Below are 20,818 nucleotides of genomic sequence, written 5' to 3'. Positions count from 1 at the left end.
GAGGTGGGTGTCGGTCTCTTCTCCCAAGTAACTGGCGATAGGACGAGAGGAAATGGCCTCAAGTTGCACCAGGGGAGGTTTAGTTTGGACATCAGGAAAAATGTCTTTACTGAAAGAGTGGTTAAACATTGGAACAGGCTGCCCAGGGAAGTGGTTGAGTCACCATCCCTAGAAGTATTAAAAGACGTGTAGATGTGGCCCTTAGGGACATGGTTTAGTGGTGGATTTGGCGGTGCTACATTAATGGTTGGACTTAATGATCTTAAGGGTCTTTTCCAACCTAAACGATTCTATGATTCTATATGATTGACATAGAATGCTTAACAATTCACCGACTTCTAACTAGGTGGTTTCTTTGTGCAGCTTATCACTGGTAGTTTCTAATGTACCTGCTCATATATATGGGATGAAAGCGTCTTAAAGAACATGCAAAATGATGCAAAGTTTTACTAGAAACATGAGTAAACAATTCAGCTAATTTTTTGCTAAGCAATAGTCTGCCATAACTTGTTTACAGTTTCAGATTATTTTCTTTCCATCAATATCATACAATGTCAGTTTGAAGTCTGGGCATCGATAACTGATATTTTTACAATAAAACAGAAATGCTTTTATTCTACAGTGTTCTTTTTTAAAGAGTAAGCATAATCCAGAAACCTTATATGATATTCCTTTAAAATTACAAGTTCAGGTTTATGTTCAGGTTTAGTAATGTTCAGGTTTAAAGGTTATGAGTATATAATTCAGTGGTTATAGTACTATGTAATTTTTTCTTTTGCATTCTTTCATGTATGTTTCCTTTAATGGGAGAGTCACAGCTATTAGGATGACACAAGATGTTACCACACCTGGCAAACATTTGAGTTCTCCTCCAGCTCTTTCCTCCTCCACCCTGCTTTTCCACTTGTTTTATAAACTAGAACCACCATTAAAGTGATTTATTGTGTTGATGATGCTGTTTGATTATATTCGTTTTTATTTAAGTATCTTGTAGGCATTATATGGTGTGATCACATTTGTGAGACAACAAGGCATCTAATTCAAGTTAAATAAAAGAATTTCATGTCAAAAGAATGGTCAAATAATATACTTTATACAGGTTTAATATGTACTCCTTGATTATCATTAAAAGCAGAAAAGTAGCTGAAAAAGGCCTCCGTGCTTCAAGGGGAGATGGACTAAAGTCTAAGTCGTTTCAAGACAAGTCTTCAACATAGCAAGAACTTCTAATAATAAACCCCCCATAATTCATATGCAGTGCGATCCAGTGCTTTTCGCTAATCTCATCAGAGAGGTTTTCCTGATGTCCAGACTTGTTGTGTCAGTCTTTCATTCTTTTCCCAGGTATCAGAAGTTCCTTCCCTTCCTCTTTGAGGGAATTACAGTTATTTAGCCTAGGGAAGACTAAGAAAGAGAATTTCCAATTTCAAATGTTTAACAACCATAATTTGGGGGGGAAAAACAGTTATGTACTTATGATTCTTCCAGTTTTCTGTCTGGACGTTAATTTTAGTGTAAACGTAAACCCAAACCATAGTCCTCTTGCTAAAACATTATTAAAAGGGTTTATTTTGTGGGTCTCTCAAGCGATACTCCTGTTTCCACATCCAAGCATCCCAACCAATATTTTAGATCAGGAAAAGCAACCGTAGCCTGTGCAGAGTTATAGGTACATTCTCTGTTCTTCCTCCTTCTGGGTTTTTGTCTCGGTGGAAGGAAGCTATTTGATATCCTCATGGTGAGGAGTAACATTGCTTCCAAGTGCAAAAAGGATGGAAGAACACTGAGTCAGCATCTCATTTAAGCTTAAGGACAAATTATGCCTGTGCAACCTGATTGCCTTCTCATCCAGAGTCAGTCGTTTCATCACAGGGAAAAGCAGTGGATGTCGTTTACCTTGACTTAAGCAAGGATTCTGACACGGTCTCTGGTAATATCCTTCTGGCCAAAATGGAGAGGTATGGACTGCGACCTGGGTGGAAAAACTGGCTGGATAGTTGGTCTCAAAGAGTAGTGATCAGTGTTTTGAAGTCTAATAGGTGGACAGTGATAAAGAGGTTGATTTTGAGATGGATACTCTTAAGCACCTTTATCAGTGATGCAGGCAGTGCAATAGGATGCATAGTCATCAAGTTTGTGGGTGACACCAGCTAAGGAGCAGACTGACTGACAAGCTGGGGTAAGGACAAAAGGACAGATCTTTTCACTGCCTTTCACCGTGGAGTGGTGCAGGGGAGAAACGTATCTTAAGAACAATAAGATGTAGGTTGTACTGTTTTGTTTTGGTTTGGCTTTTAGTTTCTCAGCCTTTTGATCACAGAATTGACTGTTACTGCACAGGTGAATTATAGGTCCAAGCACAGCCAGCAACCGTCTTCATGCAGGATGGGTAGTATTGGAACGTCACAGCCTTTGTTTTGATCTCACTGCAGAGGAAATGTGTATACCTGGCATGCTATTCAATACTAGTCACCTTTACGCTTTTCCTTAGGGATGTACCATAGTGAGTCCAGTAGTTGCCCACGGTTCCAACTTTTTATACACTTACCCATCTGCCTTGGTCCTTTCCTTTCTGAAAATGTACTTGTATTAACCTGGAGAGAGGCTGAGCTTGGATATCTTTAAGATTCTGTGGCATGCAACATGTATCATTCCTGTAAACAGTGTTGGAGGGTTTATAAACTTTTCAGTAACTAAACCTGAACCAATGCTATTTAACTTTGAAATTCTGTTACATTTAAATACTACTTTGCTAACTTGACATGTTAGTGTCTTGGCTGTTTAATTTTTACAGACCCGGTCTTTGCTGGGAGTATTTGAAGAAGATGCTGCTGCAATTTCCAATTACATCAATCAGTTATTTCAAGCCATGCACAGAATATATGATGCACAGGTAGTGTTAATGAAATTCTTGAATGCATTATAAAGCTTCTGAACCACATTTCATGTATGTTGCTTTTTTCAAATTATTATAAGCAAAATTTTTTTTAAACTTCCACATTTTTTTAAATGTACCATAGTGAGTCCAGTAGTTGCCCACAGTTCCAACTTTTTTATAGGCTTATCCATCTCCCTTGGTCCTTTCCTTTCTGAAAATGTACTTGTATTAACCTGGAGAGAGGTTCCACATTTTTTAAATGTGGAAGTGAAATAAAATAAGAATTAAATGATTGTTTTTCTGTATGTTAGGGAGTGGTAAAGACTAAATTCTTGCGATTTCTTTTGCAACAGAATTTCTTATGACAACTGAAAAGATTTTCTGGTCTTCTAGTAGTTTTATTGTATTTCCCAAGCATTTCTAAAATGTTTCCCATTATGATCTTAGTGTGTATAATAGTATGTACCAAGTGGGAGATTATTTTTTACCCATGATATATTCATGTTTTACTACTTATCTATAAGTAACTGCACTTTTATGCTGAAGGCAGAATCTATTTTGTGTGTTTTTCTGAACAATTGAGTTTATGGTTGTATTTTTAATTTGTATATACTTGAACTGTTTGACTTTTTTACTGATTTGTTACTCTTGCTTTTCATATTTTTATTTTACTGTTGTTTTTACTTTAATGACTAGTGTGTTTATTTGTAGGTTTCCTGCTATGTAGTTTTATTTTACTGCCTTTCCATTTAGCTTTTAATTTCTGTACTTTCTCCTTGAACTGCATCATGAAAGATGAAGTTGTTCCATACCATGAACCTGCTAATTGGGTCCTGTCTGTGTACAAGTACAAAGCAGTTTGTAACCAGGTAGTACCGAGGTTCATTGTAATGTTTTTGTTCCTTCACAGATAACAAATTCCTAATACTCAGGGCAGCTAATTTGAAATAATTAAACGCAAATATTCACTGCATAACATGAAAAATACAGAAATCGGTGCACATAGTACAGGCCATGAACTTGGTATTTGTAAACACTTACTACCTGTAACTCCCAACAATGTTAGAGAAATGGAAGGGCAGGATGCTTAGGTTTTCTGAAAATCTGTAATGAGATTTTAAGTTCCATGTTTGTAATAGTTTCCTCTTCAAATATGTGAATTTTTTATATTAATTTAAATCAAACAGTAACAAGCTTTTTTTTTGTTTTGTTTTAAATCAGAATGAATTAAGCGCAGCAACTCATCTGACTTCAAAGCTTCTGAAGGAATATGAGAAACAGGTACTGTGTAAATCATTGTTGTCTTTGTGTGGTCAGGATTACGTATTTTTGTAGTCTTCTATCTTCCCGAGCACAACGTAGAATGTATTTAGGTTTGGTCCAGATAAAATTAATTGCTGTAGTTGGTGGCTCAAATCTTTGCCAAAAGAATCTACTGTCTTCATATTAGTTCTTCCAACTAAAACAGAATGAAGTTCCTCTTACCATGATGAATATTAGTAAGTTCTGGAATGTTTTACTTTTGGATCAGTGTTTTGGGGGTTGCTTAGGGTGGTGGTGGGCTTTTGGTTTTGTTTTATAAACCTGTTTACTGTTAAGTGCTTTAATTTTACTTTTTACTCACACAAAGAGAAGAGATTGCATAGCAGTCTCCTTTTAACAACCATAATTTACTCTTATTGTGAGAATAATTCCACGTCTGAAAGCGCGGGTTGTGGAATCCATAACTTCTCCACTGGTAGCCTGTACTATGAAGGGTTTCCTGTTTGTAGCTATGCTGCTGGGACCCCTTTTCTGAGATGCATGTTAAAAACAAAAAGTCACTCCTTTTAAGGAGGCTGGTGCTCCCTATCCTCATTCTGCACCTAACAAGGTGAACTGGAAAAAGCACCATTTATTAATTATTATGGTTTGGTGAGTCTTTCTAGAGGGGTGAGATGACATTTTATTTTTCCTTTGCTAATTGTTACTAATGAATAGGTGTAATGCAGATAGGAGCAAAAACACAATGATGCTGATCCAAAAGAATAGTGAGTATTCATACCTACAGTAGTCCCATTAGGAAGAGATTGAGAAACAGAGAGATTTAGAGTGTCTTTTTTTAAAAAAAAAAAAGTCTTATATTCCTAATGACAGACTGGAAATGCTGCTTAAGATGTCTGTGCACAGTCTGAATTGTAGCAGGAATTAAATTATTTCTGCTTTTTTTTTTTTTTAGAAGTAGCTGCAGTACTGTCATTTGAATTGTTTTAACATTGTTGATACAATACCAAATTGACTTTAATGACACAGCTGTTCAATGAATTGCACTGTTTCTGCCGTTTTCTAGCAAAAACATAGTTTTTGCAAAATCAAAATGAAAAGAACTAGCTTCAGATTAGAAGAACCAATTAGGGCATGATACTCTTATTCTTTAGCGGTTACAGATATCAAAATATACACCAAATATCCTTATTTCAGTTACAGTTTGTTACATTCATTGAGAGGAAGGAGGGGGGAACCTAACAAGCTGGAAGGAGGTGCTTAAAATTTTTAATAAGGAAGTTGGGTTTTTTAATATTTCCAAGTGTTTTACATATGGCTGCTGTGAATTAAAAGAAGAATTAAATTAGCATTGGACCTTTTAACTTATTTTTCTGATCTGTCTCCTTTGACCTGCTTTTTTCCCAGTCAGGAGATTAGCTTAAAAATACATAACTAATGTTTTAACTGGATTATTTCTTTTTTCAGTTGTAACCATTTTGGTCATACTTTTGCCTCCATCAAGGCATTACAGAAGTAAACTCTTTTGGATGGTTTAAAAATTTCACATAATCACGTAACTTAAGAGCTAGAAGTTTAAGATGAACACCAAATATTGCTTAATTTTTGATAATTTTAAAATAATTTGCAAAGCTGGATAAAAGTCTTCATAGATGTCAAGTCTGCATCTTTCCTGATTTTTTAAAATCTATTAATTAATCTAATTAATAGATTTTATACATCAATTGATCTATTTTGGTTTGTTTGTTTGTTTTTAATGAGAATTGTTTATTACTTTCCTCCCCCAAAAAATTCCTTCTTCACAGGGCAGTAAAGAAGTGCTTCAGTGTATCTTAACTGTATAACATTTTAAAATAATGGAATACCCAATACATTCGTAGACACGATTAATACAGTTTTGTGAATGGCAGAAGACACTGCAAACAACATGCCTTCTTTGCCTTTTAGCGTTTTCCACTAGGGGGAGATGATGAAGTTATGACTTCCACTTTACAGCAATTTGCAAAAGTGATAGATGAGGCAAGTACTTGTATTTCACTTACTTTGCTAATGTTGTCATGTGTAGACTTTAACTTCCTTAATTATTCCAGCCTTTTTTAAGATAGGAGGTACAGAAATGGCTTTCATTTGTCAATACGGTTACACTTAATGGTAGTATATATTTAAAGTTATGTAAACTGAAGATAAAGAATCAATTCAGCAAAATGAGGATACATTGTTGAGAAATAATGTAGTTTAACTTACTGTAGATATAGCCAAAAAACATTACAGAATGGCAGTTAGAACCTGTTTTTCATGAGGGTATTTGTATTGCCTGATTAGGGACAGAGACGGACTCTTCTGAAAGACAACTTAGCACCGTTAAGATCTGAATCAGGATTTTTTCTGTGATCCCTCTCCTCACTTTTAACACTACTTAAACAGCATTTTGGGAGGAAGAACACATTTGTTCTACCTCTGTAACCTGTGAAAGATGGGCTGTGAGGTAGCTGGAGGGAAACTGGAGAAATAAATTGACTAGTCATCAGAATGTATGAGGCCATCTTCTGACATGATCCAGTAACTTGGAATAAAGTTGGAAAAGTAGGGACAAATACTAAACTCTAAAGGTTTTCTATAAAAAGCTGGTGATGAGATCAGGAACCTAGAAAAGAATAGCTGCAAAAAAATTAATGTGCAAAATTATGTTTGAGTTGTACATGTCATCTTTGAGTGAAATTGATCTCAACCTATATTTTATTTTATTTTATTTTATTTTATTTTATTTTAATCTCAGCACTGTTTTCCTAAGATTTCCTTCTTTCTCTTGTCTTTTATAGCTCAGCTCTTGCCATGCAGTACTTTCAACTCAACTTGCGGATGCAATGATGTTTCCTATTAGCCAGTTTAAAGAAAGGGATCTAAAAGGTAGAGTGCTCGAACAAATACTGGTTTTATCAACAGCAGCAATAACAAAAACGTAGCATTTAATCTCCATAGCTCTTGTTTCACTAAATAGAATATGCCACTTATTTTTCAGCTCTCAAAAGTATGTACCTCCCAATTTTTAAAAAAATGTAAGTTATTTCTATTCACAAGAGTATTACAGTTGAAGGACTTAACACTATTACTGTTTCAACAAAAAAATTACTTACATTATGGAAGCACTTATCTTCTATTCAAGATTAAAATTTTGCAGTTACTGTAAACATTAGGAAAAAATAATTTTCAGATAATTTGCATGTTCAGGGAATATTTGTATATATTATAATACCATGACATCAATATAATGGCTGGAGTAAACTCAAAAGGCAAAGTGCCGAAGTTGTAGTACTTACTATATTATTAAGATTTAGTAAGGTGGTTCTTCAGCCCTGCTGGTAGTATAGGTGGCTTCTTACGTGCAGGCATAAGATGCTTCCAACTTCTTATTTTTGTAACAGTTGTATCTTATTCTGCCTGGTCTAAAATAATATATAAAGTGTCTGATTATGATAGATTTTACTCAAGATGCTAAAGTGAATAGATTGGTGTGGCAAATGGGCTTCAAATATAAATTACAAGAGTTAAAGCCAAAATAACTTAAATCCCTAATATGAACATCCTAGAGTGGGTATACCTAACATATGAATGTTTTAAGTCTAAATTGAAATAAAAATTACAACTCTTTCATAAGTCTTCTAGCTCTTTATGAATCTTGGAAAATACTTCTTTGGCAATAGTTTGTTGCAAAATTATGGATTAAATAGATTATGTTTTTTGAGCGAGGGAACATGAGTATCTCAAGGCTAATATTACTCCCCAGAACCCGGAAAAATCTCCTGTTAATATTTACTGAAGAAGCACCCCTGAGGCAACAATCGCAAATTAAATTTTCCCACTGGAAGTTTTTAACCACCAACTAATGCAGTATTTAATGATACCATACTTCTTTGTGGACTTCATAGGCACTTTCTGTAAAGCTTTTCCATGTTTTTTTGTCTTTGCTTTACCATGAAGTTGAACATAGCTTTTGTTTATGTTTTAATATGACACAAAACCACAGTCAAGATCAGAACAAGTGCTAAGTATTGTACTGTTTTTTGACACAGTGAGACTAAATAACCATCTAGACCATGACTAATTTTAGGTAGGAGGAATCACAATGTGTTTGGGGCTTTCCTTTGGTCCAGTGATACTTCCCTGTCTCCTGTGCTTCCACTTCCCCAACTCAGACCAGAACTCAGACCAGAACTATAGATGATGCAGTTGTATTGATGATCTCTTTCAAAGTCTTTTGAAAAGAAGTTCCTCCTTAACTTATTACAGTACGGTATCTTTTTTGGTAAGCTGGACAGCCACTAAATGATACTCAGGCCCTAAGTAGGAGCAGACTTTCCTGGCCACGTAGTGCCTGTGCTGGTAATTCAGTATGGTACAAGGTGTGAACTACAACTGTTCACTAGTGAAACATTGCATGAGAAACTGTAATATATAACTGTTACATTAATAACAACTTACTTAAATTCTGATATGTTGTTTTGTAGAGATACTAACTCTGAAAGAAGTTTTCCAAATTGCAAGCAATGGTAAGTGTAAAATACTTAATGTTATAGATAATACAAGACGACAGTATTATTGTAGATTATTTACTGAGAAAACTAGTGAAGATATTTGCATGGCTTAAAGTGACTAATTACGGTGTAATATTTTTTCAGATACTTAGGCACCCAGCTTTCCTTGGTTCACTTGTAAATCCCTGCTTTGTGTACCGAAGTGTTAAGGCAAATTGACAGTATTAGCCTTTTTTACAATACTTTAAATGTATGTATAATTATTAAATAATTTAGGATTATGCTACCAAAATTACTAAAATTAGTAAGGTGCTAGCTCACTTCTTAAAGTCAGGACTGGATTAATAAACAAATTTTACCTCCCTAAAATTAGTTTGATAGTTCTCTTCCGTATTGTCAGAAGTTACTTTTTTAGCTAGCTCTACTATATCCTTGTGGAGAACATATTTTAAAGTAAGGATTAAGTAAGGATTCTGCTTCTCTTAATGTAAATTGCTTCATTGCTTCAGAAGCAAGAAAGATTAGATACAGGTTTTCGTAACGGCAAGTTGTCTCTACTTATAGAAGGTTTCTGTCTTTGAAGAATATTAGATGTTTAGGGAAATCTGTAACAATTTGGCCACGTTTGCATCTGGTTAGAATTTTTCTTCAGCTCAAGTATTTGTGGCAGTGAAGTAATTATAAACAGGCAAGAACAATTCTTAAAGGTTTTAATATGACACAACTTTGCATTCAGCTGGCTGTGCAACACACAGTGATATAAAAGGTTTTCTGCTCTGTTTCATAAGGCATTAATTTATCAAAATGATGATAAATTCTCTCTTGATTGCTTAGACCATGATGCTGCCATTACCAGATACAGTCGGTTGTCAAAAAGAAGGGAAAATGAAAAGGTTCGTAAACCAAAATACTTTTAATATAAAGATTTTTAGAGGAGGTAAGAAATAATTTTCATCTAGTATTTATATTTATGATGGAAGACAATGTATGGCAGATTCCACCTGAAGGTTGATAGTTTATGTTTTAGCAGTCTAGACAGGTTGCTTCAGAACAGAAAAGCAGGTTTCCCCAATACATGCCTGTCTTGTAACACTGAAAATGTTCTAAGATGAAGGTTGTGATACTATATTCAAATTATTATTGTAAAGAAATAACCGCATGTTCCAGGGAGAGAAGAATGCTGTATTTGTTTTTCATGTATCTCTCATGTATAAGTTAGAGAAGCAGAATTGTAGGGTAAAATAGGCAATTGCTGATGATAGAGGGTAGAACATTACTGTGTTATTTTTTCCATGCTGGCCAGAAAGCTGTCCAGAAGGCAGGTGATGAATGCCAAGTCTCAAACATTCCTTTTTCCCCCTCCCCCTGTCTGTGTCTCTGTAGATCAAGGCTGAAGTTACAGAAGATGTATATACTTCCAGGAAAAAACAGCATCAGACTATGATGCATTATTTCTGTGCATTAAATACTCTTCAGTACAAAAAGAAAATTGCTATGCTAGAACCCTTGCTAGGATACATGCAAGCTCAGGTAATTTCAGTTTCTGAAAGCTGTAGGTGTGAGAGAAGATATAAAAGTACTTCATGAAGGTTGATGTACTGAAATCCACTGCAAGACCTCTTTTGCAATCCAAGGAAGCAAATGGAGAAAAAGACATACCCCATTCTCATCCCTGTAGCTGTCATAGCTGCTGCCATGAACACGGTCATTAGCTAGCGCTAGTCATTTCCCACTCAGTATACGAATCTCATCATGACATGCCCTCACTCCCATCGGAGAATCTTTTAGGAAAGTCTGGGTGACAAGTATAAAGGTCTAATTCTACCCCAAGACCCAGATGGCTAAATTCAATGCACTGCCTAAATTTTCATTGCAGGGTACTTTTTTCCACTGGATCACTAATGGGAATAGCTGATTAAAACTTCCATGCATGCAAGTCCACATGGAAGTGTACCTTCTTAGAAAGTAATGTGGAAACAGTTAAACTCTTTCCTGTGGCAGCTTTTTTGAGATGAGATAATCATCAAAGTCACATCACTACTGTTTTCAATCAATCAAGGGTGTGGAAGAACTGGAATGCTAAAAATCATTCTGGCTTGTTTTTGTTTAATATAAATAAGTTCATGATTGCTTTATTTGAGGACGGGTGCAATAGAAAATGCAACTATGAAGAAGTTCTTTGGAGAGACTTAATTTGTATTTTCAGAAGTGTGTCGTCAGTATGGGTTTTTTTAAAAAAGAAAAAAAGCCAAACTTTCCAGCATCTGGCACTGCCACAGTGTCCCGAGTAGAAATTAACTTCTACATACTGTCTGAAAGCTTTCCAAGTCCAAGAAGAACTCTTGCTTCTTTTTGAAACTTTGCAGCTTGTGTTTAAAAACTAAGCTTTAAATGTTTTCTGTAACAAAGTAGATAGTGCAACCTGTTGCTCCGGTGCAGGTTTTTGCTGAATCTAAGAATGGGAAGGGCAGGGCCACGCCCCGTGGCTTCCTGTTCTGAGATTTCATACGGCTAAACTCAATTTAGATGTGGCAGTTTTTCTGGACCAATATGGAGTACACTGTTTTTAAGATATATATTGTCAGTTCTCCTTGGCAGGGTCCACAGTTAGAGGGTGGCCCCGGACAAGTCCTCACAGGTTTCACCTCTCCTATGCCCCCCAAATAACCCCACTCATAACACAACAGTTAGCAGACTGGTGGGCTTGAAAAAGTATAGAGAGACCTTGGGATCACTAAAAGATCAAACCTTGTCTCTTTTCCAGGGCAGTTTCTGCTTATTTCTGTATTTCGTCCAGGTGACTGTGCACTCCCTCTTGACACAATGAAATCCCACTGCAATGACAGCATCAACCTTCACTTGCAGACAAAAACATGCGTTCTGCTCCTTTTATTGAGAGGCTTTGGTGGGAATGAGGGATGAAAACAGATTTCCCTGAGAAACTTTAACCTCCTATGGTTTCATCTGTTAATTGTTAATGTAGTTTTATTAATGACTAAATTCTCCCTTTTCCTCCTCTTCTTTTTTGAAAGATAAGTTTTTTTAAAATGGGTTCAGAAAATCTTACTGAGCAATTGGAAGAATTTTTGACCAATATTGGCACAAGTGTACAGAAGTAAGTTGGTTTTGTTGAATTTTGAACTATTATCAAGACAATTATTTTTTCTGTTTCTACTTATTAATAAATTATCTTTGTTAATAACACATTATTTACCTTAGTGTTCGCAGGGAAATGGAGTGTGAAGTAGAAAACATGCAACAAACTATAGAAGACTTGGAAGTAGCTAGTGATCCACTGTATTTGCCTGATCCTGATACTACGAAATTTCCTGTTCATAGAAATCTAACACGGAAAGCTGGCTATCTCAATGCAAGAAAGTAAGACTAACTTGTTACTTAAAAATTCCAGAATACTTAATTTGGGGAAAGGAAAGCTAAAGTATGCAATATTTTTTTGAAGTTAGCTATGCTGATTTTACATACTTAGTTGAGTAAGTCACATGGGAGCTATTCTGTTTCTTTCTTTGGACTCCTTCACTTAATCAGTATTAATTTCATTGTTACACTGACATTCAGGTGCAAAGCATAGTTATCCTGATTCTAGTCTAATTTTGCCTGAATTTTCACATCAAAAAGAAAAAGTTTATGAGAGTGTAATTTCACTGGATTGTAACTGGAAAACAACAAGATTGCGGCTATCAGGATTGTTCTATAAGTATCTGTTAAAGCTTGCATTCAAGTTACTAATACGCTATGACAAGCTTGAGATATGCAAGGCGAAACATTCTGTTAACTGAAATACACTTTGCATGGCCTTCTCAATTTCATGAGGAAGTCTTTTGTCCACCGGAGGGAGCTGTTACTTTATTTATTCAAGTCTAGCAGCTGATTTTTATAGTTATTAAAAATAAGTTGTAACACAGATTTTTTTCTTGTAATTTATATAATAAGCTCCAAGGAATTTTTAAAAAAATGTAGATTACTTCTACAACAACAGTTAGAGTAACATACTTGCTGAATGAGGCATGAATTTCTGTAGTAGAACAGAATTGCAGCAATTAATATTGAAGAGAGTATCTGAACAAAAAGGGAGGCTAACCTGCAAGTGTTACTGATTTTTGGTTTCAGATTGTTCCTCTTTCTGTTGGAAAAAAGAAAAGAAAACAAAACAAAACAAAAACCCAACATGCTCTAAGCAAAATTTTAGAAATCTTGTTGAATGGTACTAAATACTTGGAAAATTGAGGTATCTTACGTGACTAATTCTTAACACAAAGTTTTTCAAAACTTGGTCTTAACAATGTAAGTGCGGAGTTCAGAGGTCTTATCAATTATATGGATAATGCATATAATTTGAATATGCATATTGTGTAAAGCAATACCATAAAAGCTGATCATCAAAACTGAAGTACTGATGCCTTTTTATTCTAAATTGTTTCACATAATTTAAGAAAGCAATTATTTTATGTATTCTTTGCCCAGCAATAGTTTTAGCATGAAAAAACCAACAGATGGAAAGAGACTAATTTAGCTGTGAAGCTAACCTGAAACATTAAACAGGGAAAAAAGTTTTCTTAAGTGCCCAGATGGTTTGTTCCAAGTGTTTTTCAGCTCAGCTGAACTCCTAATCTACTAAGAACCTCTTTTTATCTTTTAGTAAGACAGGGCTGGTATCTTCCAGTTGGGAGAGACAGTTTTACTTCACTCAAGGTGGAAATCTGATGAGCCAGGCAAGAGGCGATGTAGCTGGGGGACTTGTCATGGATATAGACAATTGTTCTGTAATGGCTGTGGACTGTGAAGACAGACGGTACTGTTTTCAGATAACATCTTTTGATGGCAAAAAGTAAGTATTCTTACATTACTGTTACTTTTAAGTAATACTGGACTCACTAATTCAGAAGAGAAAGATGGTCTACCTTTGGTCACATTATAGCTTGATAGATTTTGTGGGGATTTAGAAGCAAAATCTGGGATGTCTTTTTAACTTTGTAATGTCTGGGCTTTTGTTTATAAGTTCTAAAATGTAGCTGAGTGGTATTTCAGAATAAAATTAGCATAATCAGTTTACAGTCGTGTATTGTTGCATTTTGTGAGTGCTTAAGTATTACATGGGCACAATTAGAATTCTGTTCCTTTTCTATTTTCAATTGAAATGAAAACATAGATTCCCGCCCCCCAGTTAAATGTTGACTGCACTCAGCATGTACACAGAATCTTCAGCCTTTCTTAATTTGTTGTGCAGTGTACAAACATGTAAATGGAGTTTCCTGTCTGAATGTATTTGTGAGGCATTTTAAATAGACAAAATTGTCTTTTCCATTCTCCTCTTTCAGGTCTTCAATCTTACAGGCAGAGAGTAAAAAAGATTATGAGGAGGTAAGCTTATAGGAGGTTCCTGTGGAGTCCAATGATTTTCTGTTGCACAGAAGGAATACATTCGTAACAATAGTTGGAATGCTCATTTTATGTTCTCTAGGTGGTAAGCAGTGAACTTTTAACTCATTCTATCCATGATGACAGGTTTCAGGAAGACTGAGAAACTATTTCTGTGTTTAAATCCTAGAGAAAAAAATGCAGTTCTGATTGCCATCAAGTCCTTTTCAGTATTATGGAAGAAGGAAAGGGAAAAAGAAAAAAAAAAAACCCAACCCCCACAGCAAAATAGCTAGCAGTAATGGAATCTTGACAAATGCTGCTTCTCCTTCTTCCTGTTCATGCTTTCCTAACCTTCTTTCTTCCTACCTGCTTGTCAGGAATGGAAAATAAAGGAAGTCTTAGGTTAGGATACAGATAATGATACAGGTGGTTGAGAAATGAGGAAAAACTGTTTTTCTGCCCCTGATGCATGATGGGAAACATGTTTATACTTCATGAACAACTTGAATCAAGAAATGTGAAATAATTTGCTTTTGGACTGCTTTCAAAGCTGCTTGTGATCGCTGTTTCCAAATGGCTGCTGAGTCTGGTGATGCAGATTTACTTGCCTGTGCAATGAATGAATACCAGCTGAGAAATGTCAGTATTCAAATACTAGGTCAGCTAACTTGTAGCAAATATTGATGAGGAAAGGAAATGGAACAAAAACCCACCCAACCAGCAGGGATATCTTTTCCCTACTTTTTTTAGCTTTCTCTAGAGGTGAAAATAAAACCTTTCTCTAGACTTTTTGCAAATAATAGCCTAATGTTATAGCCTTGTACTGGTCTAACAAAGAAGGTTCTAGTTATTAGAATTTATGTTTTATTTGGACAGCTTTTTACAGCTTTCTGAAGGCTTGCACAGATGGGCCAGACTGATAGATTCATTACATTCGTAGTCTATGAATACAGTCAGATTTGTCTAGAAACAAAAGAACAGATATAATAAGTGATGTAAAGTATTTGTTAATTAGAGAGGTATGTCTGTTTGTATTATTATTCAACATAGACTTTTCAGTAAAGGGCGGGATGGGAAAGAAAATGTTTTAAAAGCACCGTTGATTTAAAATATGTTTGGGCAAGCAGCTGGATAAGGAAATATAGAAAATATGGTATTTTCAGCCTGCATTCAAATTCCTCTGCAATCTTCAATGTTATGTTGATATAAAATGACCTTTTATGCTATTTCTAAGGTTTTTAGCTGGGCTGTGTCAGGTCGGCCCTGCTTCAGTTGCTCTGTTGAGGTTGTCTAATAGCCTAACTCTGAAACATTTGCCCTCAGATGCCTCACTGGAGGAAGGGAGTTTATAGTCAGCTTTAGCAGCTCAAATTTGTGATTTTCTGGGCTGCAGCTGCTGTGCTGTCTTAGATAGCTCAGGTGACAACCCTAACAACAAGTTTGGGTTCAGTGGAGCAGCACCAGTAGTATGCGTATAATCCAGTTAGTTTTCTCCTTCAGAGAAAAGTTGAAAAGCAAGGAGCAGGAGCAGGTGGTTTTCATAGCACAGGGAGAAAATAGATTCTAGCTTACAGATGCAAGCAATGGGCAAATTCTACAAAAGGCAGATGGAGTCTTTATAACGTCTTAAGGAAACGACGTCATCTGCAGTCACAGAATAATGGACTACAGAGAATCCTAATTTTTTTTTTTTAATTCCTTAGAGTCATGATTTAAGCTTGCTTTAGTTTTGATCTTTAGTGTGACTAAAATAATTTTTTCAAGCAAAATCTGATATTGTAAGGTGCAGTATGCAGATCATAGTGAATTTAATGACAAGCTGGGTGTGCAGAATACTGGTTTGGCTCCCTGAAGTTACGAAGAAAGTGGGAAAAGTGCTTTTAGCCAACTTTGTGCTTAGCCAACTCAGGTATTTAATCAAGTTTGGTAAAAAGCTATGAAAAATTAAATTTTTTGGTTTTTTTTCTCTCTTTTTCAGTGGATATGCACCATAAACAACATATCTAAACAGATATATCTAAGTGAAAACCCTGAGGTAACTTTACTAAAATTTATAGTATCAGTAATGTGTTAAGATGTAGATATGCACAAAATTAGAGAGATCAGCTGGATCTAATTGGATAGCGTAGAATTAAGCTGAGTACTTCCTACGTGTCTAATTATAAGCTTTTCATGGTATGAAAGCATACAGTCCATTGTCTCCTTCATCTAAACACTTATACAGGAAGCCTTAAAAATATGTGACTTAGATTTGGTATAACTTTTTGACATCTTCAAGATCCTGTATTTGTATTTTGTATGTGATACTTTGTTACAAATTAATATGACAAATATTCGGATGGATACATTTAATTTCTACTAGAGGGAACTGACAATCTTATGAATATGAATCTTACAAGCATAGCGATTTTGTAGGAAAAACATTTTCACTTCATGGAAGTTATTTGCCTTTTGAAGAGTTAGAAATGGATTATTTCATGTAGAGAATTTGGGTAAGTAAATTAATGTAATTTATATGGTTTACATTTATATTTATATTGTAAATTCACATTGATACAAACTTACATAGTGATTTTTACTTGCTAAATTAGGGGAACTGGCCCAACAAAATCTGTTGCTTTATAACAGAGCATTTATATATAAAGTGTGTTGAAAGTGAAATTGAAATTGTACTCCTTGATGTCCCTGCTGAGGTCTGAAACAGGTTATTGGAAAGGAAACCTTCCAGTGATCATGTACCAGAGAGAAGAACTGTAGATACAGCAGTCAACAGGCAGTTTGTTGAATAATACAGGAATCCACTATATAACACAAGGCTCTTGCCAAATGATCTGGAAGATCAAGTTGGAATGGAAAGGATGTCATGCCAGTTTTTGGTTTAGGAACTAAATAGATCTTTGTAGATAATATGAGCACCTAGCTGACTGTCGAAGTTAACTATACAGATGAGAAACAAAATAGTTTTAGTGCAGAGCTCAGTTACCTAAAGCACGTGTTCTGATGAATATACAGCTGAGGTTCTGTTTAGTCCTGGCATGAAATGGGTGCAGCTCCCTTACATCACTGAAGGTGTGTGCATTTACACCTTGATGTTAGTGCCTTCTCCTCACTTCCCAATGGCTTTATAGTCATTCTCATTTTCTGAGTCATATGCTCACACAAAATGTTGCTTCTTCATTGTTTTGTCTCCTGCACCTTCCCTCTCCAAAAATCCTCTTTCCTCAAGGAATTTCGCTATTGGCTTTACCCCATGAAGTGAAGCCAACAACATTAAATACTGATACTTCAGAATTAGTGATTTCAATGGAAGATTAAAATGGAATTCTTCAACAGTAAAGGGTCCATTATTTGCTGAAATAACATTGTTTCATAGTCCTTACTTGATAGTTGTTCATGTCTCGGTTTTTCAGAAACATCTAAGTGTTCCCAAATTTCAAGTGCAGACTTTTGAATCTTCATGGTTTTTAGTTAGCAGTTGAGGACTGCATTTCTCAAATGAGATTTTTCTTTTTCTTCCTGGCTACATTTGCTTATTTTGTCAGACATACCATGGGGACTTTTCTCTATTGCTGGCTTTTATCAACATTTGCAGTATTATAAAGCAAGTGCTTTCATTTAAATTTAGAAAGTGAACAGCAGGAAATGTGTTGCAAGTTAGAAGAAAATACTACAACTGTGTTAGTGAAAATTGAGGAATGTAAGATTCTCACAAAGGGTTGAGTTTATAACTTCTGTCAATTGCATATAAATAAAACTAAAATCTTGAAACTTGTTTTGAGAAAAATGTTTTCAGTTATTTTTTCCCATCTCTCTATTGCAGGAAATTGCTGCACGTGTAAATCAGTCAGCTCTGGAGGCTGTTACTCCATCTCCTTCCTTTCAGCAGAGGCACGAGAGCATGCGGCCAACTGTGTAAGTTAATGAACTACAGGTCATTTGAAGAGCGCATTTATAAAGAGAATCTTGGATAAAGTTCCGGGGGGGAAAAAAAAAACAAACAACAAAACTTGCAGAACTAAATCTTTGATAAGCTAGAGGAAAATTTCTTGAACTCACCTTTTTAGCATTGTTTAGCATCCATTGTTGTAAGTAATTCAGATTTCCAGCTGACTCAACAGTTTTGTTGGTGGTATCATATGTCTGGTTTTTTGTATGAATGCATAATGAGATTTTTCTTAATGTGTCCAACTCCTGGAAGCAGACCCCAGATTGCTTTAACATGAATATATAATCACATATGAAATATAATACAAGCTGATGCAATTATTAATGCAAGTAGTAACTCTAACTTCCTTCAATTTGACTAGGAACGTAGACTCCGTTTCTGTTTACTATGCCCTGATCTGCAGGTGTTTAGTTTTTGTTTTGTTTTACATCCAGGTTTTGGAATATTGTAGTGGTCTCCCATGTGGTTTAACTTGTTATCAACCAACCTGAAACGAAGATATCCTCATTTTGATTTTTTGTTTTGTTTTAGACAATCTCGTCCTCCTGCAGCTCGTACTGGCAGCACAGGGTCACAGGGATCTGAATCAGCAGCTTTATTCGCACTTTCCTTGGATTCACTTGTTGCCCCTGACACTCCTATACAGTTTGACATAATATCTCCAGTTAGCGAAGATCTGCCTGGTCAAGCAAAATCTTCAGGGCAGTTGGGCAGGTAGGAAACGTAGAGAGAAGGAAAAAAATTCCTAGAGTTAATGTTATTTTAAAAACAAACAAACAAACAAACAAGAAAACCATGTTTAGGCTGCAGCTCCAAAACACACATTGCCTTTGCCCTGACTCATGTCACAAAATTTGCAGTGGCCAGTGAAGCAAAACAATTTTTTAAATTGATAAATAGAGTTGTAAAAAAATGGCTTAATTACATGCACGAGATTCAAGGTGTAGTTTTCTATTTAGCAGCAGTTTTTCTTGCTTTAACAGCTAATGCTTTTATTTATTGATTTATTTTAATCTTTTGGTTTCACAAAGTATTTTCCTTTCCTATTGCTTGCTCACCCAGCAGCTTGGGTTATTTCCTCTTGGAAACTCAAGAGAAATTTGGTAGCCCTACCTCCAGGGGATGATGGCATACGATGACACTCTGCTTAACTTGAAAGGTGAGTGAAAATGATCTAGGCTTCTAGAGTAATCTCATATACAGACAAGTTAAAATTGTCTAAGAGCTCTTCCCAAAATATAAAAACGTGTTTTTTTTGTAAGCTCCCCATTCAAAAATAATAATAAAAACCTTAAATCTGCACTGCATTTTTGGAACTATATGTACAGAATTCAGATATTAAGAAAACGTATTTGCAGATCCAGCTGCTCTTAACAAAAACAAAAAAAGCCAAAAAGCTGAAAACTAATTTACGTGACTCTAGTCACAATAATGTGTTGTATCCCCCTGCCCTCTAGAAAAATATTTGAATTTTCAGTTGCACCTCACAGATACATAAGAGTTAAAATTATATATTCTCAACTCTTCTTTTTTTTGACAGTTTTCTTTTTGTTGTTGTTTGGTATAGCAGGATAATCAGTTGGCTAACTAGATCCTTAAGAACACACTGATTTAAAATAGACTTGAACTGTATTCCAGGAAGTGGAAAGGTTAATACTTCAGCTAAATTAATGTCATCAGTTATAATTCCATTCTAGAAAATCATATTTTTCATAGCAGAAATGATAGAGAGTTGTGCTCGGTATTTTTCAATTAACCATCACTGTCAATAAAGAACTGCAGTGTTTGTACAGACAGGCAACATGCTACTTTAGAAGTATTAATTATTAAAAAAAACCAAGCCAGACTTTCCTTAGTTTCTGATACTGATGACATATATTTAAATTTTATTTTTGCCTTGTGAGAGATCCTGTGAGATTTTGCATTTACTGTTCCAGTTTAATCTTAAATGACAAGAAAAGTCTGAGCAATAAAAGATGCTAATAGAAAGAATTTCCCTTTAGCATATTTACACAGGTCAGCATTTAATGGGATGATTCTTGATTGAGTCCGTGTTACATAAACATTGCAGCAATGCAATCTTGACTTCGGAGTTCAATCTAGAACAATTTTATTACTTTAAACTAGGCATCTCTTAGGTAAAAGATTTCCCTGATAAAATAAAACAGGCAGGCAGTATGACATGTAACCGAACAAGAGATTGACATATTTTTTTTCTCTTAGTTCTGAAATTTGCTTTTAGAACACTAACTATTCAGAGGTGACACCTTCGTTACTCCCCTATAAAACCTAATTTGAAGTTTATTGAACCCTGACAATAGTTTTTCAGCTAGCAGTTAGCCAAAGAGAAAGGGGTTTTTCCTCTTTAGAAGTTTTAAATAAAATTTTCCCATTCCTCATGCTCTTTTCAGCATTGCTTTACTGCTTTTGAAAAATGTAGACTTGGAAGCCTAGAGTATTTTCACTTTTCGTTGTAACCGATAGCAATTCTGTCTTTGAGAGCCAGAAATAGCCACATTTCTCTTGACCCTCTAGGAGTAAAACCCCAGTGATGTTTTCAGAAAGCTGCATTTGAAACAAAACCAGTGACTTCTCTTCAGTAAGTAATTCAACAACTTGAGACAGTGATGAGAAGTGTGGTGCTCCTGTGGGGTACTGAAAGGCCTAGCTTTTGGCTAGTCTGTTCTGGAAGCTGTTCTGTGACGTTTCATCCCCTAAAACCAGATCTTTTCAAATCTTAACAAGGTTTTGACTCGGACTTAATTCAGATATAAAAAAGTACCATGTGAGCAAAACTCTCTATGGCAGCAATCGGACAAT

At 35.4% G+C, this 20,818-nt stretch overlaps 1 protein-coding gene across 1 annotated transcript in view; it reads left to right on the top strand.

Moving 5' to 3' along the window:
- Positions 1–20,818, top strand: part of APPL1 (adaptor protein, phosphotyrosine interaction, PH domain and leucine zipper containing 1) — a 29,624-nt gene that overhangs the window by 4,575 nt on the left and 4,231 nt on the right. Inside the window, exons 2-15 of the mRNA XM_009322311.1 lie at positions 2,795–2,893; positions 4,100–4,159; positions 6,089–6,160; positions 6,961–7,048; positions 8,647–8,688; positions 9,508–9,566; positions 10,057–10,203; positions 11,706–11,788; positions 11,893–12,051; positions 13,331–13,519; positions 14,010–14,052; positions 16,031–16,087; positions 17,873–17,964; positions 18,530–18,712. Of these exons, the coding sequence (XP_009320586.1) occupies positions 2,795–2,893; positions 4,100–4,159; positions 6,089–6,160; positions 6,961–7,048; positions 8,647–8,688; positions 9,508–9,566; positions 10,057–10,203; positions 11,706–11,788; positions 11,893–12,051; positions 13,331–13,519; positions 14,010–14,052; positions 16,031–16,087; positions 17,873–17,964; positions 18,530–18,712 (1,373 nt within the window). The remainder of the gene's footprint in view (positions 1–2,794; positions 2,894–4,099; positions 4,160–6,088; positions 6,161–6,960; positions 7,049–8,646; positions 8,689–9,507; positions 9,567–10,056; positions 10,204–11,705; positions 11,789–11,892; positions 12,052–13,330; positions 13,520–14,009; positions 14,053–16,030; positions 16,088–17,872; positions 17,965–18,529; positions 18,713–20,818) is intronic.

Source organism: Pygoscelis adeliae, unplaced genomic scaffold (assembly GCF_000699105.1).
Source record: "Pygoscelis adeliae isolate BGI_AS28 unplaced genomic scaffold, ASM69910v1 Scaffold404, whole genome shotgun sequence".
Classification (NCBI taxonomy): Eukaryota; Metazoa; Chordata; class Aves; order Sphenisciformes; family Spheniscidae; genus Pygoscelis; species Pygoscelis adeliae.
This window is presented reverse-complemented; position numbering and strand designations above follow the sequence as displayed.